Source organism: Callorhinchus milii, unplaced genomic scaffold, assembly GCF_018977255.1.
Source record: "Callorhinchus milii isolate IMCB2004 unplaced genomic scaffold, IMCB_Cmil_1.0 Scaffold6, whole genome shotgun sequence".
In the NCBI taxonomy this organism is placed as follows: domain Eukaryota; kingdom Metazoa; phylum Chordata; class Chondrichthyes; order Chimaeriformes; family Callorhinchidae; genus Callorhinchus; species Callorhinchus milii.
Genome location: NW_024704747.1, coordinates 23,639,870 through 23,653,184, shown reverse-complemented (window position 1 = coordinate 23,653,184; position 13,315 = coordinate 23,639,870). Strand labels below are relative to the sequence as shown.

General features: G+C 38.9%; 1 protein-coding gene across 1 annotated transcript in view; it reads left to right on the top strand.

Annotated features, from left to right (window-relative positions):
- The window catches only part of itgav (integrin, alpha V), a 46,232-nt gene extending 33,730 nt beyond the window's left edge, over positions 1–12,502 (top strand). The window contains exons 16-30 of the mRNA XM_042336244.1: positions 308–363; positions 2,080–2,234; positions 2,918–3,055; positions 3,943–4,010; positions 4,099–4,246; positions 4,981–5,073; positions 5,212–5,291; positions 5,863–5,943; positions 6,158–6,260; positions 7,271–7,429; positions 7,613–7,714; positions 8,256–8,369; positions 8,730–8,831; positions 8,940–9,062; positions 9,674–12,502. Coding sequence (XP_042192178.1) covers positions 308–363; positions 2,080–2,234; positions 2,918–3,055; positions 3,943–4,010; positions 4,099–4,246; positions 4,981–5,073; positions 5,212–5,291; positions 5,863–5,943; positions 6,158–6,260; positions 7,271–7,429; positions 7,613–7,714; positions 8,256–8,369; positions 8,730–8,831; positions 8,940–9,062; positions 9,674–9,775 — 1,624 coding nt within the window. The 3' untranslated portion in view covers positions 9,776–12,502. The remainder of the gene's footprint in view (positions 1–307; positions 364–2,079; positions 2,235–2,917; positions 3,056–3,942; positions 4,011–4,098; positions 4,247–4,980; positions 5,074–5,211; positions 5,292–5,862; positions 5,944–6,157; positions 6,261–7,270; positions 7,430–7,612; positions 7,715–8,255; positions 8,370–8,729; positions 8,832–8,939; positions 9,063–9,673) is intronic.
- The last annotated feature ends 813 nt before the right edge of the window (positions 12,503–13,315 follow it).

Sequence of the window (13,315 nt, the reverse complement as noted above, 5' to 3'; positions counted from 1 at the left end):
CTTTCCTTCCTTCGACTTGTGAAAATTGTTTTGTTCATAATGTCATCCAAGTCATTTCACTCGGTCTTGCTTTAGAAATTGTACGATTTGAGACTGTTAATGATGAGGTAATGTGTTGAAAATAATGTCCAAAATTCTTAGTTCTCACACCACATACTTATATAAAGCCAGAGTATTACAGGATTTGTATCAACCGATAAAAGATGAAGCTACAGTTTTACTTGTCTTTTGGCTTAATTGTACTTTTTTCCTCATGAAATCCAGATGAGGTTAGTTGCTGATCATCTCTTCTCTCTTTTTATTGCAGTTTCACTGTTCGGTTTTGCTTGAGCGCCTATGGAAAAGGGGCCACGCAGTCCTTGGGTAAGTTCTGTGTTTTTTCTGTTATGCATATGCTTCAGTTTAGTGCAGTTGACTGTAGCTTTTCTCTGTTCTGCTATCAGTTTTGTTCTGTGACGAGCCAGCAATAAATTGAAGCGTTGTGTAATTGTTCATGAGTTTTTTGTGATGTGAAGCCATCTGAACAACAAAGCAGTTAAAGTCTAATGAAGATCACGTTGACTGCCTAGGCAGGATGTGACGCTGGGTGGCCCAGATGTTTTCCAGGTTGAGTTGAATCTGGGCCAAGTTTAGGTGTCTCCTCTTGACCCTCTGTGCCAGAACTTGAACTGAATCAAATCAACTCGGTCGCAGTGATCCCACTTAAGTAAGTTAAGAATGTTAAGACAGAAATGTTTGAATAACTGCTGATTGTTTCCTACTTAGTTAGGTCAGGAAAACAGTGCAGTATGCTGGTATTGTTTTACCACCCTTTAAATCGGTAAACCGATTAAGATGTTATTTGAGTACTTTGCCTTATTTAGAGTTCACTATTTGTTTTATAATCTCATTTAGACTGCTGTTGATATCGGTATTCAATGTAGCATAAACCACAATGCGTGTTCTCAAAGTGAGCTGATTTTTTTTGTGTGTGTATATGCATTCGTCCACCAAATACACAAAAACTCTGAAAGACTTTGAGACGTTTTGAAGAGATGAGGTACTATTTTAAATGGGAAGATGTTTATTGTTCAGCACACTGTCTCTCTAACTAAAAACAACAATCGATCAAGATCTCAAATCCTGTTTATTTTCACAGGGTACAGTCTGGTTGTCTGCAAAGTAAAGGCGGTTACGTGTGGGTGGATGGCTGGGGATGTGGGTTGGGGGGGGGCGGGGAGTTGTGATTCATATTGATGCTTCTCTGATTGCAGAGAAGTGTGTTAATGTCTGCAATAATAAAGGCCAAGTGGTTTCCCCGGTTGCATTGTTGAGATGTGTTCTTATGACATCTAGCGTCAGAACTGTAGCAATGCAGCTCTTGTGCCACAAGGCTCGGCTCATTCATCTCCTCTGTTGATGTCCATGCAGATTGGATGATTTGTTGTTGTCTTAGTTTTTCATAAGTGTTTGGTAGCATGTTGTAGCTTGTCCAGGAAGTGAAATGAAAGCCTTTATATGCTGGAGAAATCTGTCTTCAGATTTTAATCTGAATTTATGTTGAATCTATTTAAATTACAAGAGAGAAGTTTTTTTTCTCTTGTTCTTCCCTCCTCCCCACCCCAACAATACGATCTCTTCTCCATGGTTTGGGGCCTAATTACCCCTCTGGTCTTCCATCTGTAAGTGGTACTCTGCAGTTTGGTAGATCAGGTCTGTCAGTAACTTTCAAACAATGTTAGGTAAAATTACATAGAATATTGCAGCACAGAAACAGGCTATTTGACCAAACTTGTTTCCCTTCCATCATAATAATAATCCTTACATTTGACATAGCGCCTTATCACGTTGTTGCAATGTCTCAAAACTCTTTTCAGAATATACTGTAAAGTGAATTGTCTATATTTTGTGGGCGAAATACCCCCTTAAACTAATTTTGTCTTAAATACATTGATGATGCTTTCTGCTTCAGGTGAGTTTCACATTCTCACCACTGTCTGTTTATTCTACAAATAGATCCAATCAGTACAGAAATAGTTGAATAGTTTTTCATGTCTTGTGGTCCATGGTTCCACTAATATTAGGTGTTTGTACTTTCAGATTTTAACATCCAACTGCAGCTGGATAAACTAAAGCAGAAAGGAGCCATCAAGAGAGCTATGTTCCTGCATAATGTTCACTCCAGCTATGAGAAAAAAATGAAAGTAGAAAACGGCGAAAGGAAAGCATGTGAAGAACTCCAAGCCTTCATGAAGGTACGTTTCTATATTACCAGTTAAGAGTATTGTGTTTTTTAAAAATGCCTTTTGGTTTTAAGACACATTTTGTTTTGCTTCAATATTGCGCAGAGGGTAGTTGCTCTCAGGCATCCACTCAGTGAAATCGGTGACTTGAGGAGTGTGATGATGGTGTGACCTGTTTCTTCCTATATATCCATCACATTGGTCAGGAGCAAAGGACTATAGAAGTTTACAGCACGAAAGAAGGGTATTCGATGCATCGTGTCTGTCCGTGCTCTTTTAACGAGCAACCCTTTCAGTCCTATTTATTTGTGTTTTCCCCTGCTTGCATGTTATATGATACGCCCATTTGTAATTTTGTTGGTGCTTACGGAGCTTGATTTTTTTTAAAATCTAGGGGTTCTGTTTAATCCATTACTCTCGTATTCATTTGTGGTGCTATTATAATGTCATCTCATCATTCACTGCAGGGGGCTGCCCATACAAATGTGGAAAATGCTTTTACAGTGGGTTACCAGGATGAGATTTATTATATTAAATATAATGAGATTATACGATCTATATAATAGATTGGGGAACAAATATCTCATCTCCAGAGAGAGAAGCTCTAACCTGTCCAGTTTTTCTTGATGGCTATTACCATATATAATTACCAAAAATTTGAAGGATAAATTGCAATGATTTTTTTTCATGTTTAGGATGAAACTGAGTTCAGAGACAAACTGACTCACATCGCTATCTATATGGAGTATAAACTGGATTTAAAAAACCTAACAGACAGCAATGACCTGCAACCAATCCTCAACCAATTGACCCCAGATAACATCACCAAAGAGGTCAGTAACCCACACAATCCTCTCTTTTAACTGGGATTTATCTCGCTAATAACACTCCTCCATTTCAAATGATCTAAGGCAGTCAAGCCAGTTTTGAGCCAATATTGCTGTGACCATAAACATTGTTTTTTTTCTTCAGTGTTCTCTGTGAGCTATGTCAGTCTTCTGAAATTGGAGTCTTTGTAAATCTGTTGGTGCTCTAAGGGTTATTGCACCAATTGGGTCACAGAAACTTGCTATTTGGATGATGGGTGATGGTAGGTACACTCATAAACCCGGATCCGGATTCAGTGGTCTGAATGACTCTTTCCTGGATTTAATATCTGTTCAGTTTAAAATACAATTACTTCATCCTAGAACACTTCTTCGCCCTGTTGCTCTTAATACCGTCCATGTCTTAGCGATTGCTCCAGATCAGAATTTGCACTCGAATTTGCAACCTTTGGCCACAAACCCATTCTGTCACAGCATAAGAGCAATTTGAAAAAAAAATCTCGATGACCTTTTGTTACAGATTGAGCAACTATTGAAATAAAGATCCTTTGTTACTGCTCCCGCTGCTCTGTTAACGTGGGCTTGCGGCACTTTCTCTACTCTCCATCCATCGTTATTGGATCATCTTTCAGCCTCCCTGGAGCTGTCTCCCCAAATCCGCCTGCTTCGCACCCTCCCTGTTTGCTTTCAAAACCCTCTTTGATTGTACCTTCGGTCAGTTCCTTAGCCCCCCCGCCTGCCCATCATTCTCAGGCTCCCACTCTGCCTCTGTAAAGCACTTTGAGACGTTATTCTACATGAAAAGAACTTTTATAAGTACAAGTTGTTGAGTTGAAAGTGGCTGGGCCCCTGTCTGCATCTGTGTATCAATGGCATATTCTGTTCTTTTGCAGGCCAGCATTTTATTGGACTGTGGTGAAGACAACATCTGCAAACCTGACCTTAAACTCTCTGTGAAAGGGTATGTTCTGATCTTTATAATGCTGTATAAAGCACCATCAGCTGTCGAAAACTGGTGCTCATATGTATGCTATTTCCTCTTCCAACAGAGATCAAAAGCAACTTTACATTGGTGTTGACAATCCCTTATCCCTGACTATAAATGCACTGAATAATGGTGAAGGGGCCTATGAGGCTGAACTCTATGTGATTTTACCCCCTCAAGCCGATTATGTTGGCGTAGTTCGGGACAATGAGGTAGGTAATTTGAAACTTCTTGTCTAGGAAAAGTGGAAACTGGTATAAAAGCACAATTTAGAAAATATTTTATTTAGTATATTTAAAACCTTTTAGAGCATTACCTGTCTGATTCAATTGTAATCATTGTAGGTGTGAAACTAGAAATACAGCAGCTTCTGTTCAATCAGGATACAAGTAACTCCACTGAAATACATGGCTGTTTTTTAAACATGTGGAAACTCATCTCCATGCTAAAGAGAATCCAAACCAAACCAGGTCCACAACTATGTCATCTGCACATGTAAATTTCCTTGTGCAAAGAATGGAATGTGCATTCTCCTTAGAGAGACACATCCTGCTTATCTAAACCTGCAGAGTACTTGGTGCACGTTGGCAAGAACCAAGCCTTGGGGTTTCTAGATTTTATGTTGGGGTACTGCTGGAGTTTAACCAGCTAAAACCGTATAGCTTGCTGTTGACAGCATTATCTAGCAAGCTTCCCACTGCTTGTCAAGCTAAAATCTCCCTACATTCATTCCAAAGTGAAAGGCACTATAAATGCAGTTTGCTTTTGGGGTTTTGACTGGTGGGGTTAATAAGAGGTGGGTGGGAAGACGTCTTGCTCATAATGACCGGGCAGGACTGCATGTTTGTACGGTTTGAGAGTTTGAATTGACAGATTGAAAATCTAACACTGCAGTTGAAGAACAAGAGGTGATCCTCACGTGTTGCACTTGGCATTTGTCTTTCAGAAACTATCAAGATTGTCATGTGCTTACAAAGTAGACAATCAAACTCGCACAGTGGTCTGTGACCTTGGAAACCCTATGAAAGCTGGAACAGATGTAAGAAAACAAAACTCTCGATGTTTCTCTTCTTTTGAAATCCAAGATTTTTTTTTATTCGAAAGCTATAGAATTTCAAATCTAGAGAGAAGTAAAAAAAAAAAAATTGTAAAAAACTTTTGTTTTCTTTGCCATCAGCTCTTGGCTGGCCTGCGATTTGCTGTCCAGGAGCTGCAGGATGCTGAGGCAGCTGTGACATTTGAACTGCAGATTCGAAGGCAAGTGGCTGCTCTTGCTAACAGTCAGTGACATTATTTGACTCTTGTATTTGCCAAGAGACAGGACATGGCATATGAGTGGCATAATAACACGGAGTGTCTTCTGAATTCAGCCCAAGATATCATTGAGTGTAACCTGGAACAATATGTGTCAGCCTGGCACAGTAACCTGGAACAGTAACCTGGAACAATATGTGTCAGCCTGGCACACTCGCCTCAAAGTGGGAAGGTTGTGGGCTCAAGCCCCACATTGGGACTTGGAATCACAATTCAGCGCACTCCAATGCAGTGCTGGGGTGCGTGGCCTTGTCAGAGGTGTCGTCCTTCAGATGAGTGGTCAAACCGAGTTCCCGTCTGCTTGTTCAGGAGGATGTTAAAAATTCCGTGGCACTATTCCAAAGGAGAAAGAGTTTCTCCTGGTGTCCTGGCTAACAGATCATAGAGCAAAGAAGATGAGCAGAATTACAGAAGAACATACATAAAAAAAATAATTGTGCATGTTATATCAACATTTTAGTTTATCTATTCATATTTCCTGGAGTTTATAACTTGTGTGTCCATTATTTTGCAGTTCCAACACCCACAATGCTATGAGTGAGGTGGTCTCCCACTTAGTCGGCATCACTGTTTTAGCTCAGGTCGATATCCGGGGGTAAGTAATCCAGGCATAAAATTTATTTAAATTCTGATATTTTTGCTTTGTTGGAATCTTTAGCTCACTAATGCCCAAGTGAAAATTCATCACTGATTTGAATGAAATGCGGTTTGATGGTGATCTGAATTGTGCGCAGTATTAGAATCACATTCGTAATGCCTCTGTTAAAAGATTATCTCCCAGACTGATTGCATTCTGCTTTTTATTTCAGTGTCTCTTCTCCCGATCAGCTAATTTTACCCATTAACTGGGTTCAAAAAGAAAACCCCGAGACTGAGGAGGAAGTCGGGCCACTGGTCTTGCATGCCTATGAGGTTTGTACTAACTGTTCTGTTGAGAAATGCAATGGGCTTTGAGATGTGTCAGCTTCTTTAGTGCTGTGCTCGTGTCTCAGTTACAAACCACAATTTCGACACTGTCAGGGAAAAAATACAAAAACATGCTGAGAAATTGGAAAAATGTTCTGTTCTCAAAAAATCAAACTGCATTATTAGCTATAGCTGAGGGTAATTGCTGGTGTTTGGATGTGCCTCTGTACACTTATCCATATGGGTCTACTTTATTGGACTTTGTTTCTGACCCCAAAGTCAGGTCTAGCCCTACCACGGTGGGTCTGGATTCAATACCTTGAAGAGAGGAATCAAAGTAAGATTCCATTGAATCCCTTTAGTTTTACAGAAAATCAAAGGTTGCCAAGATCTCTATTATTTCAAACATAGCTTGGAAATGTGATTAGGAGAGGTGTCAATGCATTACTGCAAGAAGTGCAGATTTACTTCATTTCCAGGTGTCTCTGGAGAAATTCTAATCCACATAAACCAAGAAAAGCAAATGGGAGGAATCTGGAATTATACATGAATAGTGACTTTGTAACTCCAAACATTGGCATAGGTTCAAGTTTATATTTCAAACTCAACATTAATCATTGTGCAGGTTTTACGATGTGTTGGTTAGACTGCATGAAGATTAGACAGTGAACATCATTATGTAGAGGAGGAAGGGAAGTTGAAGTTTGAAGAATAGCTGTGTTTTAAAGAAGCACAGATCTTATAGATATTGCTAGTCATCAAGCAGAAGTCTGAGCCAGGCTAACACCAAGTGTGCTTTTCTAACTGGAACTGATGCATAAGCATATGACAATCTTGAGAATCCTGAGGGGATTCCCACAAAAGAGAACTTAAACATTAATTGGTCATACAAGATCAATGAGGTTCCTCAAGACAGAACTACAATAATCTTTTCCATCATAGTTTGGGGAATTCAAATTATTTGCTGTAATACTTTTGACATTCTCCAATTAACATAAAATGTTTTCTTTTTGAAGCTACGGAATAATGGACCAAGTACGTTCAGTAAAGCGATATTAGACCTAAATTGGCCTTACAGATACAAGGAGAATTACCTGCTGTATGTAATGAAGTACACCACTGAGGGGCCAATGAATTGTTCCTCAGATAAAATTATCAACCCTCTCAAATTGAAGGTGTGTATTGTGGTTTACTTTGTCGCCTCGTAGCAGGTAATGTTTGCGCTCCGGGCCGCAACCCCGCGTGAAAGGTGCTATATAATTGCATGTTGTTAAAATAATTGTCTGCATTGCTGAGTCATGTATGTTCAGAAGTATTAAAAAGCTGTAGTAATAACTTTGGAAACTTTATAACCCCAGACTGTAGGTTCGTCAGAAAATAAGACATCATCTCAACCCTCAAGACTAGGAAATCAACACCATCGAAACCACAGAGATACATCTAAGGGAATCGAGAAACTGGTAGATTAATTGATGATCTTAATGTGACTACATTGTTCTACATAGAATATTCGTTCACTTCTAAAACAAACGAAGAGGGAAAAAGCATCTCCAATATTATAGTCTTCCGTTGTCATAAGCTTTTTATGTCAGGTCCTGTCAGGTCTTAATTAATTGAACACACTTTACCACAAATATAATCAGTACATTTTACTCCGAAATAAGGTTACCTCTTGGCTTTTCATCGTATCCTAGCTTAAACTGTTGGCATTGTGATGCAGTATTTTCATCAGTTTTGAGCCAATATTTATTCTCTGTGTAAATCAAAATGCGGTGTCATGTAACCACTTTTTGACATATCTTGTTTCCTCTCTTTTCAACCTCAGTTGTCGTATAGTTTTTAACCCTTGAAATAAGTTTCTCAATCATTCAAAAGCAAAAGAAACTCCAACCTCTGTGACATCATGGAAAATTAATAAGCTTCAAAGAATAATTTTGTAGAACGGGTTTTAAGGAATGTTAAGAGACCTTTTCAAATTGTATTCCTTGGGTTTTATTCTAGGGTTGTGGCACAGCAGAATGTTTGAGAATAAAATGTCAGGTTGGAAGACTAGAAAAGGGGATGGGTGCAGTCCTACGCATCCAATCTCGAATGTGGGCTGAAACGTTCTTGAAGGTGAGTGCTGGAATGACTTTGGAAATGTAGGGATCAATTTTGAGCCATTTCCAAATGGATTTATTAATTAAGAAATCTGAGTGGGGACTCCTTCTGATAAGTGGAAGCATGTTGCACATGTCACTCTGACTCAAGGGAACCCCGCTCTGGAAAAGATTGAGATCTGCTGGATTCGTTGATTAAGAAAATGCATTTAGAAATAACGTTGTAAGAAAGTGAATATTAAAGGATAAAATAACAGCCAAAGCATTTGGATTCACCTTACTGGAAACTTTCATGTAGAAGATGACATGAGTAACCTGATGTGCAAGACGTATGTATAAATGCATGCTTTTCTTTTTTTTCTCATTGAATCAATAGGAAGAGAACAAATCCTACTCCCTGATGGCTTCAGCAACATACAGTGTAATAGAAATGCCGTATAAAAACTTCTCTACAGAACTTCCCACTGGATCCATTGGGGTACGCACTTTATTTTAACTAATTATTTTGAACGATACACAAATGTTTGTTTGTAAATCAAATTTTAAGCAGCGTAACTTTATAACCGATGTCTGTCTTTAAATAAAGGTTACAACCCTTGTATCCTGGGTCAATAATCCCGAAACTCCACCAGTGCCAATTTGGGTGATTATATTAGCACTTCTGGCTGGATTACTACTCCTGGGACTCTTGATTTTTATCATGTATAAAGTAAGTAAAAGTTTTTTTTCAAATAAACATTGTGATAATTTTTAAACAAGCTTTTATGAAAACTACAGAAGTTTTTGCTATTTAGTAGACCTCTTATTGTATTGTCTTCCAGAACCGTATGAAATGGGGCCATAATCTATAAAGAGCTTTTGGTGCTATTAAAATTACAGTGTAAATAATCCTTGCATTTGATATAACACCTTATGATGCCGTTGAAATGTCTTGAAGAATTTCACAGGATTTTACTGTAAAATGTAGTGGCTGCATTTGTAGGTGATCGTAGCAGCCAATCAGAGATTACAGGAGATGGATGGGGATTACAAGGAGAACTATGTCACACAAAGTTTAAGGGACGTAAATAAATAGACTACCAAGAAGGGAAATTGATGTACATTGTAACCCTCTTCAGAATCTCAGCCAGTTGCCCCTTAAATTGAAATGATTTCAACATGGATCATGTTAATAACTCACTGCCTGTCCCTTCCTCGTCATATCCTAGTTATACAGTTCAGTGTTTTAGAGTGCCTCAGATGTGAATAAAGGTAACACTATGTTCACTGATTAGAATTGAATCATTCAGTGTGTTTAAATACAATTGTTTTTCTTTTCAGGTTGGTTTCTTCAAACGTGTCCGACCTCCACATGGGGATGCCGCAGAACGGGAGCAACTCCAGCCAGAGGATATGAATGGTGACGGGGCTACAGAAGCTTAAGTATTGCCCGAGATAAAAAGAAAACATTTCTGAACACTTAAATTGCACCAAACCCTGACGACAGGATTTCAAGTAGACAGAATTGACTAACTTGCTATGGAATAACCACTGGCAAAAATGCAGTCTGCACAAGGGTCTTCCATTGTATTTGGATGGTTGTAGGTTCAGGTACATTGAGCAAAAGCAACATAAATTCAGCTTGTTGGTTCCTACTGATAACTGTTAATGTATGTCATTGCACTGATAAGCTCTTCATATTACTTGAGGTGCGAAATGTTGAAATTCATTGTCATTGTTTATAGTGCCATTGGGTTTATAAACCCCTGTGTTTTTAAATTTTAACTTCAAAGTGCAATATCATTGACAGCTTAGTGTGTACTCACTGAAAAACGAATCACTAGAACAGTCACTTAAGACCAGGTCTTCTTAAATATATTAACTCTTGAATTTAACATGATGTGTTTTTTGTAGCATTCTGCAAGTGTTGCCGGTAAATTTGGATGAAGACAAAATGGTTTTATAATGAGAATGTAAATTTAAAATGTCCTGGAATGCATTTGATCGCCCACATTGGGTGAATAGAGAGCAATATGTTATGCAGTTTACTGTTGGGTTCCAAGATCAAGTAATTTTTTCAACATTTCAATTAGTGAGCATTTTTCTGATGCACTATAGATGAACTATTTTGATACTACTTGCTGGGGGCTCTTTATCTTAACAGAAGCTGTGTATTTTTTTGTTTGTTTGTACTATATTTACACAGTGCTTACCCTGAGCATAACTCAACCTTTTACAGACTTCTGGTATTATTGTGTGGAAAACCTAAATGCAAATCAATTCACTACTCCCAATCTAAAGAATAATAGAATACTGCATAGTATTTATTGTACTCTGATATATTTGTGGTTATTACAATCTACCTGTGAAAACAAAATCCCAGAATATGTGCAAAAGGTCAGGTACTCCATGTTGAACAATATTTTTGTTTACTTATTGTAAGCTGGCTTATTCGGAATCAACAACCACATTATTCTGTGTGTTTTGTAATTTCCTGGACTTGTGAAAAGTGAATCCAGCTAATTGTTTGACTAATAACACAGCATCCACTTTTAAACTCTTTAATAAGCCTATCAACAAACCTCTATGCTTTTGTTAAAAAAAAAGACTGTTTTTTGATTTTGTTTGTCCTGGTCATCTTTTAAGATTTATACCTTTTCTTTTAACAACTTGCATATGTACTGGCTGATTTTTATTTCACAGCTTTTTTTTTAAGGGAATAAATGGGGTATGGATTTCAATGATTGGATACTATCGTCGTTCTTCAAAATAGAAGAGGGTTCTCACCTAGAGTGATATCAGTGTCCTTGGTGACTTAGTTTAATGGCAGAATTTTGTATGTAGATTACTTTTAATCACTCCCCCCCCCGCTCCCTCCCAGAGAAATTGCATATTTGCCATTTATGCTTAAAAGATTAGAATCTGCAAATATATATTACTACTTCCCCAGTAACAAGTAGATCCAGATAATACAAATCTGACAGCTGGTTGCAAGCTTGTTGTAATGTTCTCAGGCACAGAAGCATTTATTTAAGTATAAAGTTAATATTAGGAGGGAGCGCTGTCCAATTCCCACTTGACCCAGCTTAACAATGTTGGGTGCTATCCACTTCCATAGTGTTATGGTTTGTTTGGTGCCATAAGCTGCTTTCCAAATTCATTCAGATTGCATTGTTCTTGTATTCCTGACATCTCGGATACCTGAAGTTGGATGTTTTTGCTGCTACCTTTTTCCTGTGGGGCCCCCAAGCTGCTCCTCCTGAAGGGACTGGTCGTATTTCCGGTTGATTCCATGGTGACTGCAACCCTCTGGGACTTTCTCCAACTGATAGCAGTTTATGTTCGAACCTGGATAAGACTTGCATTCCTTATTTGCTTTTTTTTGAGCAGTGTGTGAAGGTGGGGGGGAAGCAGGAGGAATAGATAATGAACATGTGCGGGAACCTAAGCTGAATGTTCTCTCTCTCTCTTCCTTAGCCCACATGCACTAAGGTCAGTTGTAACTGAGATGCTAACTCACTCAGAACACACCCTTTTGATTGTATGTTTTAGTCCTAAAATATCAGAGAAGCCCCCTTAATCCCTAAATGATATGTGGTTGCCAAAAATAATAATCCTTGCATTTGATATATAGCGCCTTATCACGTCTTTGAGACGCCTCAAAAGTGCTTCACAGAATATACTGCAAAGTGAATGTATTTTGTGGGTGAAATGCACAGCAGTGTCCCACGAACAGTGGTGGATTGAAGTAATCAATTTGCTATTTCATTTTGTTGACTTGCTACTTCCTGAGTATTTTATCTGTTGGTGATTCAATTAAGTCTAAATTTTATGGCCTTTCATCGATACCAGAAGTGAGTTTGATTCAGGGCCTGGGTAAGCCCATCAATCAGGTCCTGAGAATGCTTATTTTGTTAATCTTATGTGTGATTAGTTTCTTTAACATCTCATGTTGAATCACCATAGTTGCCAGTGCTCAATTTATTTAACACCTCATGAACACCTTGTATCCCTACCACTGTTTTCACTATGTCCTGTGTATTGCAGCTTTTCAACAAGAAGAGGCAGATTTCTCTTATTTCCTTGTCAATGTTTACTAGCTTTAGTTGATAGGACTCTGCAGTCCAATAAATAAGAGGTGCTAAAAATTCTTTAAATGTGTTGTGCTAGACTTTCAGTGAAGTGTGAAGCAGTCTGCTGATAAGATGCAATGCATTCCTTTTGACAAAAGGGTTATACGCTACGCAGTAATCCAAGTAATGTCTAATCACTGCTTCTCGCAATAGTTTGGCCTTCGAGTAGAAGTAATAGGCATTTAAAAATGCAATTTTACTGGAACTTAAGATTCTTATGATTAAAGTAACACATTGATGCCCCGAGCAGACACTATCATACGTGGAGGTTTCAGATGACATGTCAGCTTTTCAGGGAAATATGAAACTACTTGGTGAGTACCACTGAAAGTCCTGAGGGAATTGAGGAGAGCCGGAATGGCAATGACAGATGTAGTGAAATGAAAACTTGACTATTATAAATGGGTGCCATCTCCGAAGTGTATGGGAGACTCTGCCACTCGTACGAATTTACTTGCCTCAGAACATAAAAATTACAATTCTCTTGCTGCTCCACGTAACGCGACGTGGACAATTCTCCAGGTGACGCACTCCCAGTTTCCCTCGCACGGCTGAATATTTCTCGAGCCAAACTCTCGCGGGCGTCTGATCTCCGTCTGAAAAATGATTTGATTTCCCCTTTACTCAGGAGTGGGGCGGGTGGGGGGGGGGAAAAAATCGCAAAGCCGGGTCGGGTCAGTTGGAAATCGAAAGATGTACGACCTCGACAACGACCTTCGGCCGGAAGAGTTTTTTTTTCACGAGAGCGGCGTCAATAACAACAACAACAACAACCACGACAAGCTTCCATTTATAGAGCGCCTTTCGCGTCGGGAGGACGTCCCGAGGCGCTGGACAGTTGGGTCGGGAC